The sequence below is a fragment of the Electrona antarctica genome, assembly GCF_951216825.1.
Source record: "Electrona antarctica genome assembly, chromosome: 11".
NCBI lineage: Eukaryota > Metazoa > Chordata > Actinopteri > Myctophiformes > Myctophidae > Electrona > Electrona antarctica.
The window spans coordinates 11,757,123-11,773,790 of NC_136792.1; the positions used below are offsets into that span (position 1 = coordinate 11,757,123).

At 46.2% G+C, this 16,668-nt stretch overlaps 1 protein-coding gene across 2 annotated transcripts; it reads left to right on the plus strand.

Annotated features, from left to right (window-relative positions):
• Nucleotides 1–640: 640 nt before the first annotated feature.
• On the plus strand, nt 641–7,530 carry LOC306932783 (uncharacterized protein). 2 transcript variants are annotated; one of them, XM_079514704.1, is made up of 9 exons: nt 641–691; nt 910–5,312; nt 5,490–5,650; nt 5,809–5,969; nt 6,137–6,205; nt 6,357–6,404; nt 6,517–6,588; nt 6,679–7,169; nt 7,328–7,530. In XM_079514704.1, exons 1-3 carry the CDS (start codon nt 649–651, stop codon nt 5,499–5,501), a joined length of 4,458 nt encoding a protein of 1,485 aa, XP_079370830.1. In that variant the 5' UTR covers nt 641–648; the 3' UTR covers nt 5,502–5,650; nt 5,809–5,969; nt 6,137–6,205; nt 6,357–6,404; nt 6,517–6,588; nt 6,679–7,169; nt 7,328–7,530. The 2 variants fall into 2 exon arrangements, with proteins under 2 accessions (XP_079370830.1, XP_079370829.1); XM_079514703.1 differs by having other exon boundaries at nt 6,747–7,169.
• Nucleotides 7,531–16,668: the final 9,138 nt, after the last annotated feature.

The following is a 16,668-nucleotide window of genomic DNA, read 5'->3' on the forward strand; positions in this document are numbered from 1 at the left end:
CTCACACGCCAACAGCCCCAACACAACGCTTGGTTCCAGCAGCTGCAGCACCAGATGTATCAGGTACACTTGCTCGAAAACTACACTTTGCACAGCACATTGCTATACACTGCCGTTTCTTTCTCCACAGATACTGCAGTATCTTCATCATATAACCTACATTAATTGTGTACACTACACTCACACCCTGTGCTCAACATGACTCATACTATATCTCTATACATCACTTCACAGCTCAACACCAGGGCAGCACTCCTCCACAAATGGCCACAACACCTTCATTGGACGTGGCTGAGGCCAGAGGTACTGACTTCTGTTATTCATTTAACCTTACTGCTTGGTACAGAGGATCCTGAAACACTGTATAGAGACATCTATCTACATATCTCTACATAACATGTCGATAACATTTTGTACCTCTGTGTCCACACACACACTACTGTCGTCCATACCCAGCTCAGCGCAGGCGGGAGCAAACACGTGACAGACTGAGACGGACCAGAGGTAAGGCCTCAGATATGTTGCCCTCTGCCTCAATGCATTACGCATATGTGTGTATGTTATACCTACATGTATTGAAGATATAGTCACATACACTCCCATCTTCATTTCTCAGCTCAGCATAAGCTGGACAAACGACAGCAGCACATGATGGCTACAACACAGCCAATGGCCACAGCAGAAACCACAGGTAACCAACGCACTACACTCACATCTACACTTTCACCTCAATAACTCTAATACAACTATCACATTGTCTACACATACACACAGTTCAATTTAATGCCTCCACACATTTCCATTGCCTGCCTCAACAAAAACCTCACATTCACATACTGACCACAATCTACTTATTGCATGACTCTCATGAAATTAACTTCACACCATACTTTCCATTTACCTTCACAGGCAGTTCCCATCAGCCAGCAAGACGACAATCACAAGTTGCTGCCAAAATTGCAACTTGCACTGCGCAGATTCTCAGCGGCCAACTAACTATCAACCAACTCTCCGACACACCACAGAGTATTGGCCAGCTCAACTGTGTGTGTGACCACTGTCACGCATTCACATTCAAAAACGAGACCTCCAGTATCTGCTGCTTGAATGGAAAGGTTTGCCTACCAGCCTTCCCTAGGCCCCCACAGGCCATCAATGATCTGTGGTTTGACGATACCCCTCAGGCAAAACTGTTTCGGAAACACAGCCGTGTCATCAACAACGCTGTCTGCCTCTCCAGTATTGCGGTCAAAGAGAAAACATTCACACGCTTCACTCCCACTGTCATTTTCCAAGGAAAGGTAATCCAGCGCATCGGGCCACTCCAACCAGAACCTGGTGCTGTTGCTGTGTTTGCCCAACTTTATGTCCTCGACCCAAGTCTGGAAAACACCACCAGATTTGCAAACATGACACTCCCCGCCAGAACATCCACTGCTGACAAGGACACAATGGCGCAGCTGCTGCACACTGTGCAGCAAGTTATTCACCTGCACAATATATTTGTCCAAGATTTCAAGCAAATCCTTGAAACCCCAGAAGAACAACTACAGCGAGGCACTATTGTCATAAGTGCTGCAGCCAGGCCACAGGGAGGACATTCCGGTGTTTACAATGCCCCCTCCAATCTCCAAGAACTTTGCATTGTCACCAACGAACAGGCACATGATCTGGTCATCCACTTACGTGGTGGAGGTCTGAAAATCATATCTGACCGCCATCCCAAAGCCATGCCCCTCCACTTCACCCTCCTCTTCATTGAAGGGACATCTGGCTGGCACTGTGCTCTCAAGCATGTGGGTGATGAAAAAAGGCTCACAGCCCGTGAGTTCTTTGCCTATCACATGAACAGTCGTCACACTGCGAGCGACTACCTTTTCCAGGCAGGCAGACTGTTCCAAGAATGGATCCTCAATGCCTGGATAACATGCGAGAACCAGAGGCTGACTTGGCAGCGCCATAACCAGAAGACATTACGGGCTGACAGCTTCAAACAACTACAACAGGTTGTGGCTGTGCGTAGACGGGAACGGAGTGCTCCATCTCACTCTGTCCACCACAATGAGCAGGAACATGCTGTGGGTAGAGTCATCCTTGCTAGCTCTTTCCATGGCAGTCCACGCTGGTACCACAGCAAGTTCCAGGACGCTATGGCCATAGTCCGCCACATGCGAAAGCCAGACCTTTTCATCACGGTCACCTGCAATCCTCACTGGCCAGAGATCGTAGCTGCCCTCACCCCTAGCCAGACACCCCAAGACCGACCTGACCTGGTGGCCCGGGTATTCAAACTAAAGAAAGATCAGATCATGGATGACCTCATCAAAAGACACATCTTTGGCCTAGCCATTGCCCACCTCTGGGTCATAGAATTTCAAAAACGCGGCTTGCCTCACTCGCACATCCTCCTCATTCTAGCAGAGCAGGACAAACCCAAGACACCAGCCCAAGTGGACCAAATTGTCTGTGCAGAACTTCCCCCTGACCCGCATGAAAATGGGATCTCTGCCCAAGAAAAAGCAAGGCGCCAGCCACTGTGGGACATTGTACTTGCTAACATGATCCACGGTCCCTGTGGACAAGAGCATCCCAACAATCCCTGCATGGAGAAGAAAGCCGGCTCCAACTGCAAAGCCTGCAAGAAGAACTTCCCCAAACCCTTCCAGCCCAGAACAACAGTTGGTGACGAAACAAGTTATCCTATCTACCGCCGTCGCTCTCCAGATAATGGTGGCCGAACTGCACAAAAAAATGGGAACCACATCAACAACAGTTGGGTAGTGCCCTACAACCCCTACCTCAGCCTCCGATACAACTGCCACATCAACGTAGAAGTATGCATCTCTGCACTTGCGGCCAAATATCTCTACAAATATGTGACCAAGGGGCCGGACCGTGCAATGGTTTGTGTTGAAGTTGAGGGCGCCCAGGCTGCCCGTGATGAGATTAGGGACTATGAAGACATGCGTTCTGTTGGCTCAAGTGAGGCCTGCTGGAAACTCTTCGCATTCCCCATATCCGCCAACAAGCCTCCTGTTCAAGTCCTCCGCTTGCATCTGGAACACGAGCAATACGTCGTTTTCGCCGAGGGTGATGAGGAGAATGTGGTGGAGCAGGGCAGACAGACAGAGTTGACTGCTTTCTTCAAACTGAATGCTCAACAGAAGACAGCCAAAGGTCCAGATTACAACCCTATGACCATGCAGCGCTATGTTGACATGCCTCACAAATACACCTACACAAACAACAAGTGGCAACTCAGAAAAAACAACGCTTTCTCCGTTGGCCGTGTCCACACCATCAGCCCCCTAGCTGGAGATGTGTTCTACCTGAGACTGCTCCTCCACAATGACCACTCCAAAGGGAAAACAAGTTTTGAGGACCTCTACTCAGTCAATGGCAGCCGCCTTGACACCTACCAGGCAGTGTGCAGGGAGCTTGGCCTGTTGGATGATGACCAAGAGTGGTCCACTGTCCTTACTGAGGCTGCTGCCACTCACCTCTGCCCCCAGATTCGTGCCCTATTCGTCATCATCCTCATCTTCTGCCAACCAGCGAACCCTGCAAGCCTGTTTAACGACTTCTGGCCAGACTGGACAGATGACTTCAAGCGGAGAGCACAGCAGAGTGCAACGACCTTCACTGACCAGCAACTCAAAACCATGGTGAGACTGGATCTGCAAGTCCGCCTCCAGTCACATGAACATGACCTCCAAGACTTCCTCCTGGAAAAAATGACAGATGAGGAAAAGGCCACTGTCCATGGGCTGGTCAACATCGAAGAGCCTCTTATCCGTGAGGAGCTGGACTATGATGTGGCCCAGCTGAAAGCCAATGTACAGGCAACAATTCCACAATTCACTGCTGCACAACAACAGATTTACGACACTGTCATGACGGCAGTCCAGCAACAGGCCAACTTACAACTCTTCATATCAGCACGTGGCGGTTGTGGTAAGACCTTCCTACTCAATGCACTACTGGACGCTGTGCGCAGTCTGGAACCTGGTGGCTGTATTGCCCTTGCCATGGCAACTACTGGCATTGCTGCACAACTCCTACACCTAGGCAGAACATTCCATTCGCGGATGAAAGCACCTCTCCACCCAACAGAACACACACCCTTCCACATCACAGCTCAAAGCAGCCTAGCCAAGCTGGTGCGACGGGCACGCCTCCTGCTCATTGATGAGGCAACCATGCTGCACCGCTTCTTGCTAGAGGGACTTGACTACACTCTGAAAGACCTGATGAACAAGCCAGACTGTCCATTTGGTGGGAAAATCATCATCTTGGCCGGCGACTTCCGCCAGTGTCTTCCAGTGGTTCAAGGGGCTAATCCTGCCCAAATTGTCAACAGCTGCCTCAATAACTCAGGCCTCTGGCAACACTTCCAAGTCTCCAGCCTCACAGAGAACATGCGAGTCAGGGCCAGTGAAAACCAAGACCTGAAGGCCTTTGACCAATGGACACTCCGCATTGGTGATGGTACAGCCAACGATGCAAACGACTTCATCTTCATCCCAGATGACAGGTATTTCCACATTCAAAGCAACACAGACAATGACCACACAGCGGAGGAGTGCTCCATGAAGATGTTTTGCCAAACTATATTTCCAGATATGTCCAACAACTTCACTACTACCGGCTGGCTGGATGGCCGATCAGTACTTGCCCCTACCAACAAGGACGTGGACGCCATCAACGACCTAATGGAGACCTGGGTACCAGGTCTGTCAACCAACCTGAGCAGTGCTGACACCCTGGAGAACTACCAAGACAGAATGCGGTTTAACGTGGAATACCTCAACACCCTCTGCCCCAATGGATTTCCCAGGCACCTCATCACCCTCAAGCCAGGAATGCCCTTGATGCTACTGCGCAACATCAGCCCCAAAGACGGACTCTGCAATGGCACCAAACTGTTTTTCCTGAGAACCCTCAACAACAAACTGCTGCTGTGCAAACTTGCAGCCACACAAAAGGAAGTCCTGATCCCTCGAATCAAGTTCATTCCTGATCCTAGACATTCCTACTTTGAGTGGGCCAGACGACAGTTTCCAGTCCGCACCGCTTTTGCCACCACCATCAATAAATCCCAAGGCCAGACACTTACAAGAGTGGGGGTCTGGCTTTCGTCCCCTGTCTTCAGTCACGGACAGCTTTATGTTGCCAGCTCAAGGACAGGTAACCCAGAAGCTCTCACCTATGCCATAAAGCAGAAAGAAGGACAGCCGGAACATCATACTGCCAATGTGGTTTTTCGAGACTTGCTTCGCGCTGTTCTTCCTGGCCCTACAATCCCCATTGAGGTAAGGCTGTTGCATTGCTACATGTCATTTCTACATATGTCATTTCTGAATAATACATAACTGCTGCTAACACTGATTAACACTTTCCAGAAATATCACTACCTTTCACATGATCTGTGGTGGACATGTCACATTGTGTGGTTGATTCATCCCTTATCTGTGTCTCCTTTTCTGCAGGCTCAACCATGACAATCTCTGGAACCAGAAACACAAACACCCCTTCCACATCACCCCACTCCTCCACGCCCTCCTCTGGATCAGCTGCCAAATACAATTGTTCCTTTGCTAAGTTGGCCTTTCTACGACAACTGCGTCTTCCCCAAACCATCCCCATCAACGTAAGGCTGTTGCATTCTTACAAGTCTCATTGTTGATTAGTCTACATAACTGATAATCAAACATAAACATAGCATTGTCATTCCATTCACAACATACCTGGTGGAGATGTCTCAATGTATACTTTATCCCTACCTTCTCTGTTTCCCCAATTCTGCAGCCTCTGCAATGTATAGTCTGCAAAACATCCATCGCCAACAGCTACACGCAAATGCATGCATCAAGCAGCTGAACTACTACATGGACCCTCCCATGCCACTCACACGCCAACAGCCCCAACACAACGCTTGGTTCCAGCAGCTGCAGCACAACATGTACCAGGTACACTTGCTCAAAACTACACTTTGCACAGCACATTGCACAATGCAATACACTGCTGTTTCTTTCTCCACAGATACTGCAGTATCTTCATCACATAACCTACATTAATTGTGTACACTACACTCACACCCTGTGCTCTACATAACTCTCTACACATCACTTCACAGCTCAACACCAGGGCAGCACTCCTCCACAAATGGCCAACACACCTTCATTGGACGTGGCTGAGGCCAGAGGTACTGACTTCTGTTATTCAGATAACCTTACTGCTTGGTACCGAGCATCCTGACACACTGTATAGAGACATCTATCTACATATCTCTGCATAACATGTCGATAACATTTTGTACCTCTGTGTCTACACACACTACTGACATCCATACCCAGGTCAGCGCAGGCGGGAGCAAACACGTGACAGAGTGAGACGGACCAGAGGTAAGGCCTCAGATATGTTGCCCTCTGCCTCAATGCATTACGCATATGTGTGTATGTTATACCTACATGTACTGAATATATAGTCACATACACTCCCATCTTAATTTTTCAGCTCAGCATAACCTGGACAAACAGCAGCACATGATGGCTACAACACAGCCAATGGCCACAGCAGAAACCACAGGTAACCAACGCACTACACTCACATCTACACTTTCACCTCAATAACTCTAATACAACTATCACATTGTCCCACTACACATACACCCTGGAGAACTACCAAGACAGAATGCGGTTCAACGTGGAATACCTCAACACCCTCTGCCCCAATGGATTTCCCAGGCACCTCATCACCCTCAAGCCAGGAATGCCCTTGATGCTACTGCGCAACATCAGCCCCAAAGACGGACTCTGCAATGGCACCAAACTGTTTTTCCTCAGAACCCTCAACAACAAACTGCTGCTGTGCAAACTTGCAGCCACACAAAAGGAAGTAACATTGATTAACACTTTCCAGAAATATCACTACCTTTCACATGATCTGTGGTGGACATGTCACATTGTGTGGTTGATTCATCCCTTATCTGTGTCTCCTTTTCTGCAGGCTCAACCATGACAATCTCTGGAACCAGAAACACAAACACCCCTTCCACATCACCCCACTCCTCCACGCCCTCCTCTGGATCAGCTGCCAAATACAATTGTTCCTTTGCTAAGTTGGCCTTTCCACGACAACTGCGTCTTCCCCAAACCATCCCCATCAACGTAAGGCTGTTGCATTCTTACAAGTCTCATTGTTGATTAGTCTACATAACTGATAATCAAACATAGACATAGCATTGTCATTCCATTCACAACATACCTGGTGGAGATGTCTCAATGTATACTTTATCCCTACCTTCTCTGTTTCCCCAATTCTACAGCCTCTGCAATGTATAGGCTGTTGCATTCTCACAAATCCCATTTCTGATTGAACTACATCACTGAAGATGATGATGATCCCATTCTGCAGGCTCTACTGGCCAAATCTGGGCAACCTCATGGCACTGCAGCTTCTTTTACTACACATTCACTGTTAACATTAACATTCTTTCCTAAAAAAACACTCAGACTCCATTAAAAATACACTGAGAACTACATTTTGAAATGTTGTGACTTTGTCTACCTCTCACAATTTCCTTCCTCCGATTTGCGACGCGCAGGGAGCTAGGATGAGCGGGCCGAAGGCCCGCGAAATTCTAGTACTGTACAATCGATGGATGGATGCATAGATGTGTAGATGCATGGCCGGCCAAGCAAGGATTCCCTCTTGCCTGAGCGTTAGACATTTGGGTTTCCTATATCTGGGTTCGATTCCCAGGTATAGCAGGACGTAAAACCTACGCAGTGCATCTTTATCTCTCCCCTGATCTAGCACCAGCAACCTGCCTGTTGTTGGTATGACCTTGCGTATAAACGCACATGTGCCTGTGTTTATGTGACAAACAGAGAAGGAGATATAGTGACTTTGCTTTGCTATATGAGAGAGACACAACACGTGAAGAGGGAGATGGGAAGAGAGGGGAAAAAACAAAAGTGGGTGTGTGCCCGCCCCCAGCACCCCCGCCCCCAGCACCCCCCCCCCCCCCCCCCCCCCCCTTGCTGCCAGTGCTGTATAACCCATTCAGGCCTGACGTCGAAATTTAAAAAAAAAAGTTTTCTAAATCATGACAATTTTCGGAAAGATTTGAGGCACATTTTAACGATTTTTCAAAAATAGCAGACCTACAAGTTCATAGCGCGCCACTCGGTGGCGCGCTATGAGCTTGTAGATCTGCTATTTTTCAATAGCTAAATTATAACATAATGTTTAAAACGCTAACGCGACATGGATGCGTTCCAGGTCTCAATGGAATAAGCTTCAGAGCACTTTACATAAGATTTATTACATCCAAGCAGAAATATTATCTTCTGCAGGTGCCATTCATCACCCGGTTGCTGCGCCACGCGCTGAATGCTACCACCACATTATGCAGATCATCCGTGTCTGAGGGGAGGATTCAATTTGGTAACCTTGGTAACCCCAGGTACTCTTACAGGACACCTTCCCCAACAGACATCCATCCTGGTACATCAATTAACCCATTCAGGCCTGACGTCGGAAAAAGAAAAAAAAAAGTGTTCTAAATCATGACAATTTTCGGAAAGATTTGAGGCACATTTTAACGATTTTTCAAAAATAGCAGACCTACAAGTTCATAGCGCGCCACTCGGTGGCGCGCTATGAGCTTGTAGATCTGCTATTTTTCAATAGCTAAATTATAACATAATGTTTAAAACACCAAAAGGGGTTCCCGCCCCAAAATGGGTTAATGGTTAATGTGGTTAAACGCTAACGTGACATGGATGCGTTCCAGGTCTCAATGGATTAACAAGTTTGAGGGGAGCGGCAGAAAGGCATGCATCAAAACAACACGCCGCACGTGTGCACGGTAGCGTGCACACGTGCACGGTAGCACGCTGAACCACATCCGTCCGCACATACAGATGTGACCGTTAGGATGTGTTCAATACAAAATACAAATAAGCTTGACACAAGAGAGGAAGGCCATTAACACATGTTTTGAGGGGCGCCAGCCACTCCTATATATATTCAGCTATTAGTGTAGATTTACATCCTGCACAAACAAACACTAAATTCCAAAACTAATGGAGAATTTTACGTCATAGTGTGTGTCTGAACAAATTGGCTTAGTGTCTATTTTTGTCCTATAGAAGGACATTAAATTCCCATTGACAATGAATGGAGGATTTTAAATCATAGTGTCTGAGCAAATAGGCATAGTGTCTATTTTACGTCACGATGATGTATGATGATAAGAGCGCCCCTCACTTTTCACACAGGTGGCGCTAGCCCCTCCTATACAGCTTTTTTTTGTCCTGAACTCTTGTCACAGTTGCCATTGACAATGAAAGGAGAATTTATGTCAAATGTAGACGAGCAAATCGGCTATTTTGGACAGAATGAGATGATGTATGATGATGTATGATGATAAGATAAGAGCGCCCCTCACTTCACACGGGTGTGATTGTTTTTCTTACTGTAGCACTGCCCCTTTAAGGATTGTGCATAAAAGGGGTGACCAAGTATGAGGCCTCATGTTTGGCCAGAAGCCTGATTTGAGTGTTTGTTGTGGACCCGGAGGCATGAGGTGTATAGCCTACTAGTACTTGCAGAAAACCTCAAACAAATGTTGATGCTTTGATAATTGCTTGATTGATTGAACATTTTGTTCACAGTATGTAGAATGGGTACATTTCAAACGAAAGCACAAGTCAATACAAAAACTGTTACGAGGACGAAACCATGAAAAGCACTATTCATCAGCGTCCTCCATTTTCAAATCATCAGAACATTTTAAAGCCGTACAAATATACAACAAATATCAATTCATTTTGATTACATGGGGATATATTTTAGTGACATTTTATATTGTATTTACAGAGTTAGGTGGGTACGGGTGATGTTTTGTGAGGGGGAGCTGGGACGCTGATGGAGTCAGTAAAGTGTTTTAAGAGGGTTTTTGACATGGGGACAATGTTAGGGAGGCTTTTTTATGCCTTTTTAGTGATAGATTTACAGTATAGGTTAACAGGAAATGGGGAGTGAGATGGTGGTTACATATAAAGGTTGTCGGGATCGGGAGTCAAACCCCCAACACGCTGTGGTGCCCAGACGGCTACGCCAGCCACCCGGGCCATCCTTTCCTGGTTTAACCACATCGTGGGAGCCTTGAGTATATTGACTGGGTCGTTTTTGGTAGTTTGTTGTCCAGTATTTTAGTAATTTTGCTATATTTTGTATAATGTAATAAATTTGTATTGAGACCAGATGTATTATGTGATCTCTTGTAGGAGGACAACTAACCTACCTAACCTAACCTACAACCTTTCACTGTTTTTCCCACCGTGCCATTGTATTTGAGACTGGGTTTTATAACAATTGTTTTTGGGCGGGGGGGGGGGGGGGGGGGGGGGGCGTAGTCATCTGCCTTTATTGATGGTCCACAGTGAAGAGAGACGTGGAGGGAGGAGTGACATACAGTTTGTCGGACTCAGGTATCGAACCTGGTTACTCAATGTAGTAATTAAGGTTGAGTTCTATTCAGGACAAACGTGGTGCTGCTATAGCAAATCCAGTGCCCTGTAGGCCAGGTGTAGCTAATCAGCGCTGCAGTGTAAAGCTGCAATTAATGGTACACCGCAGCTATTTGCCCCCCCCAGGGCACCCCTATGTGAATTTGTCTTTTTTTCCCTCTTTTTCCTAAAAGTAATGAACATACAAGGTTACCACCCGACAGTGACGATATGTCCCTTAACATAAGGTTACAGGTCACCGTCAGGACGGGGTTTAATTTGGGTGCATGTCCATGTTCTGGAGGTCAGGTGGTGTCCAGGTTCTGGAGTCAGGTGGTGAGCCGTCATAACAATGACTCTCCATTTGGGCCCTTTGGAACTTGCTCTGCAGATTTATATTTAGCTGATATGTCTCAACAAAAATATAGTACAACTAGCTTTGAGACCAGGTAGGCGTACTATAATTGCCAAACATCGCAGAGCTTGTTCCGAATCGGGCATCTTTTCCCACAACTCACCTCCGTTAATGCTAGCGCTGAGGCTGACTCAATTATGATGCAAACGGGTGCTTTTGAAAAGCCTGGTTCATTTCTAATTAAGCCACACACTCATACCTATTTGTAGCTCATGTCCTGACATAATGAAAATGCTATGTAAATTAACTGCACTGATCTCCCGCTAGCTCCACACTCGCACATCCTCGGAGACCAGCAGGGAATTTAGTCATACTTTATACAAGTTTGGTTTCTCATTGCCTGCAACACAGGCAGAGACAGTTATATAGCCTGTGAGAAAATACTGCCTCTCACCCCTACCGCTATGCCCCTGTCGCCCCCTCTCTCGCTCGTGTTATTGATAATGATTATAACAGCTTGACTCACAGGCTTTGAATCATAAGATTTGTTTCTCGCTAAACCAATGGTAGCCCACCCAAGGTCTCTAGATAGATACCTTCACAGCCAGCAGTCTGCACAACCCCCAGCCTGCAGTGGACCCACTGCCCCCCTCCCCAGGCCCAGTGTGGGCCAGATGAGGCTGTTTAGACAGGCCATTAGCATGCTTCGTTCTTCCATCGCTAAACAAACGCGGAACGGCTGGTTAGGTAGCTGACTGCGTGCATCAGGGTGTCAAATGCTGTTTGAAGATTACAGGCATTAAGTGATGAGTCGATTCTGCCTGGAGCGCCTTCATTGGCTGGTTGGCCTTGCAACTTGCTCGCATACTGGCCATGATGCTGCCTGTAAGCTATAGGCTGGAATTGTCTACGCTCAAATTTTGGCAAAAATAATTGTGTCGTATAACGTTGCACCTCTCCACTGCCTTATAGACAAAGGAGTCAACATGCAGCTGCTATCTGTAGGCTATTCTTTTTAAGTGGCCTATTTTCTTTTTCATACTATAGAGCATAAAGTCTAGCATGTCTTCACAATAATGCTGCTGTGGTGTCCGTATTCTGGTTTTAGTGTTAACGCTTTTCTCATGCAAGAAAAGTGCACACAAAATCCTTCATTATAAAGCTACTGATTTCATAGAATGGCTATGGTATAGTTAGTATGTTATTATGACACATCTGCAGTGGTTGGAGCCAGGTGGTCTCCCTACAGTCTTCCATTGAGGATGACATTGGTGTTGTGTAGGACACCTACTTGTTGTACTATGCCTGATGCATAATGGTATAACTGCAATACCTCCCTCCTTGCCAAGTGGAGATGATTCCCTCTTGGATGAGTGGTAGATGTTGGGGCTCGTATGTGGGAGATCCACCTTGTTCAAATCTGGCTTAATATGTGGATGTGATCCTTTTTGGGGGGCAATAAACACACCTATTTGCAACGTAATGTAACTAAACTGGAGTCTGCTTGCTAGAGACACAGCTGTTGCTAATAGGCATTGTGCGCTATATACATTACTGTAAAGGCCCGGACACACATAGAAAGCATCAGACTCTCGCATCAAGAAACTCAGCCATTGTTTGCAACAGCTGTAGTCACCGACGGCTAACGTGTCTTTCAGAGCACGGTTCTATTTTGGAGTGTCAACGCGGGACACAGAACACCTGTTTTGAAGAGTGCAGACTTGTATTGCATTGTATGTCGTCGCTTGTCAATCTGCTACTTTTGCTATTTTTGAATTTAACAGTTTTGGACATAATGAGGTTTCCACTCCACAGAGACAATTTTGTGTTTTCACTTGCTTGACCTAAATTCTCTTTTGATGAACACTGGTGTGTTTTTAAATAAATAGACGAGGTCTGCACAGACGCTGAAAAACGAATAGGTTTGTGTGTGATACTAGAGTATGTGAGGTGGTGATGTCAGCGCTTTAGGCGCAGACACAGAAACGCCAACGCGTGCCGACCGAGGCGTCTTGCAGTTTGTGGGCAGTACTAGTGCTGGTTGTCTGGTGTGTGGTTCCTGTGAGTTACGTTGGAGTGGTTGGCTCACTGAAGGAAAACGACAAGCCAAAGGCCTGCCAAGTAGCCTCGTTCCCAGCCTGGCCTCATCCCATATTGTAGAAAAGGCCTGGTAACTAACGGCCTAATGGACAGTGTCTATTGGCTGGGACTTCTGTTGTATGTATACCCCTCTCACCCAGCATGCCTGCACCGTGTCGTGGGGCCTGACTTGAAAAACACTGCAAGAAGGTCTTCTTGCAAAGTGGGGTCAGCCACACGCTTCTTTCTCACTGGTTGACGTCCGGTCAAAGTTCACCAACATTGACAACACGACACGTCAGGGCGCCGCAAACAGCAAGCTCCAGCCCTCCCTGCGCTCCCATAGTATGGAAGTTAATATGTGACCGCGCCCTCAGGACATGGTCACACATTAATCTGTCATTGATCAAATTATGCCTTCAACCAGATGTAGCATGTTGAAGGCATCATTACATCTGGTTGATGAGCTGCGGTTCAAATTATTAATAATTGCGGCCTAATTATGGTGAACAAGTGGCCTGATGTGACGCGCATCGCTGACGCGAGTGTCACTAACACTTAATATCTGCCGGGGTCTTCAACCACATGCACCCCTAGCTTCCCTGTTCTGGGGACGAGCGTTCAGAGAAAATAGACGACCTACAAGCTCACAGTTGCGTCGCAACACAGCACTCTGTATGCTTGTGAATCGGCTTTTTCTAGCGAAGAGGTTGGTGTAGACTAGAGTGGAAAAAGGAGGGGCCTAGTATGGATCCCTTTGGGACACTCCGGTCAATGAATTAGTGTACATAGGGCTTAAGTGGTTTAAACCACTGGGAACCATTTAAAAATGAACTATTTCTGAGCTATGTGAGCTATGAGATGAGATGAGTGTCTAAATACTTAACTAATATTAAATGGGGAAAACGTGAACTATATCAGTTAATAGTATCTATCTGCCCAGGTCTGAGCTTTGCTTTCAGTTGACTTATCTGTGCCACCAGTCCCTTTCTTTCTCCATATTTATGTTGTCTCTAGGCCTACACCGTTCTCTCTGTCTGGCTGCAGTCTGGCCATTAATTGTGCCCGAAATGTGCCACATGCCTCAAATGAAAATAAATTGCTTTTAATTTGGGCTTTCCTTTTTAGCCATCACTTAATTTCATTAGCTCTGAACCTGTAGAGCGCTCTTTTTTTTCTCCCCTTGCTTTTTTCTTTCAAACGCCGTCATCTCATGGACGGCACTTGAAAATGAAAAGAAGGGGCCTCTCTCTCTCTCTCTTTCTTTCTTTCTTTTTTTCTCTCCCTCGCTTCCCCTCTCCCTCTCACTGTGTGCTCCTCAATTAACAGAATCGTTTTCTTTCAACTAAAATGAATGTTATTGAGACCAATTAGCATAGACTGGTGAGTCTCTCGTTAATGAGGGGAGTGTGGGTGAGTAAACAGGAATGAAAAGATGAAATTAGAGAAGAGCCTCTTCTTGTTGGCCTGGAATAATGACATGCTTAGTCGCCTAATTGTGTGGTGAAAAGCGCCGCTGCGATGGTAACAGATTGCAGTGTTCATTAGGCAGCAATGGGCCACCTGCTGCTGGGGCGCCTTGCCCGCGCTCCCTGTACACGTGTTTATCCCAGGGGGCACTTTTTTTCCCCTCTCTCTCTCTCTCTCTCTCTCTCTCTCTTTTTTTTTGGACACACCACGCCTCACTATGAAAAGCAAATGAGCTTGCCAATATGCTGCAATGTTGAGTCCTTATTGCGAAAAGGCACAGAAGCATGATATGTCAAATGAAATGAATGAAACCCCAATAATGATAAGCAGGGGTTCCATTTGTTATTTAGAAGAGGAAAGAAAACAGCTACTTTAAAGGGCTTATAACCACTTAAGTCATATATTCAATAGGCTTTAAGTAGATACTTCTTCATAATTATGACAAACAGTGGAAATAGCTGATCTACAAGCACACAACATGAAGTGGGTTGTTGTAAGCTTGCATCGGCTATATTTACTGTTTTTGTTATATTTACTTGCCCAAATTAGGGATGAAAAGGTTTAGTGTGGTTAGCATTGAATTAATTTGCTAAATCGTGATATCATGAACATACCAGACAGTCTGAGCAGAAGCAGTGTTACAACATGATGTCCCCCTCACCAGCCCCCCCTCACCACCCCCTCACCACCCCCTCACCAGCCATAAGAGAGAGGGGGGTGTATCAAAAACAGAGGCATGCATCCCCCACCACCCAATCAAACCCCTAGACGGGGCTGCCTTTATTTTCTGATGACGTAGAAAATATATATATATATTGGGGGTTAGCGGAAACGCGTGTCGCTTCATGAGGAATCCATAATGACGAGTGTTCTTTTCATCATCATTGTATCGTATTTCATCACAGTGTGCGTTAGTTATCATTGCCACATTTTTGCGGCCGAGCTTGTACAGTGTGTGTGAGAGAGATAATAGACTACTATAATTATGTCTCAACGTCGGGTCCAGGGATCACCAGGGGTCCAAATGGACCCTTTATGGCTCTGTGACATCTGAGAGTGTACAAATGGAACCTAATGGCCCCATACAGGTCCATTTGGTTCCATCATGTGTACACTCTCAAAGTTAAAGGTAGGATAAGTGATTTTCTTTGGTTAAATACGTGTTAAATATTTTCTGATAGTACTCATTGCTATAGAGTGTTTGATCAGTAGCAGGAGTCTCCATATCTCTCTCCGGCTCTTTATTAAACAGAGCAGAAGCATTTTCAGGTCAGGATATCAATTTCATCCAATCAGGATAGAGAACTCAGAGCGGATACAGATTAAACTGTAATGCATTGCATTATCAAACTGGGGATCCCTGAAATGAAAAAGGTTGAAGAAATCAGTGTAATTTTAGCAGGCTGGTTCTGTAGTGTTTAAGGCTTGGAAGAGATAATAGATCTCTAATTGCAGTGTGGATCACCAGGCAGGGGAGGGAGGGGAGGGGAGGGGAGGGGAGGGGAGGGAGGGAGGGGGCCTGGCTGGCATTCTCCCATCGTTTGCCTTCATGAAATATTGAGCGGCTTTGCCAGGAGAAACCAACTCTACACACATTCTCTAATTCATCACCTGCAGACAGTCGGATACCAACCACGGCACACTAAAACACTGCACCGTTAGTTAACCACTTAAAGGCCTTAATTGATGTGGTTTTGAAATTTAAAAAAAGGAAAGGGAAAGGGTTTTTGTTAAAAAGTTTAATCTTTCTATTCTCATATAGTAATCATTGTCTTTGTTCATAACAGCTAGGGCTCTCCCTCCCAGTCTTTCTCTCTCTCTCTCTCTCTCTCTCTCTCTCTCTCTCTCTCTCTCTCTCTCTCTCTCTCTCTCTCTCTCTCCAGCTCTTTAGTATGCATTGGCAGGTAGAGTTAACAATTTCGTCTCCCATCAGGCTAGACAAGATCATTCATCAACTTCAATTGTTTTGTTTTTCATTTCCAATTTTGTCCCTGCTCGTTTCTTTCTGTTTACTCTACACTTATCAATTTCTCTTGTTTACCCTGTATCCTGTATGAGTTATAGCTTGCCGGATTAGACTAAATTGGTATCCTGACCTGAAAATGTACGCATTATTTTCTGTTTACTAAAGAGCTGGTGGAGACCTCTGTTACCGAGCAAACACTCTATATAGCATTACACGGCCCGGGGGCCAAATACGGCCCTTTGACGGACTCTGACCGGCCGTCAAAGGCAGAGTAATAT

Bases quoted from the DNA above. Each gene is read 5' to 3' on its own strand.
- LOC306932783 (XM_079514704.1), top strand. From the start codon at position 649: ATGATGGCTACAACACAGCCAATGGCCACAGCAGAAACCACAG. The intron at 692-909 runs GTAACCAACGCA...TTACCTTCACAG, and splicing joins GGCCACAGCAGAAACCACAG to GCAGTTCCCATCAGCCAGCA.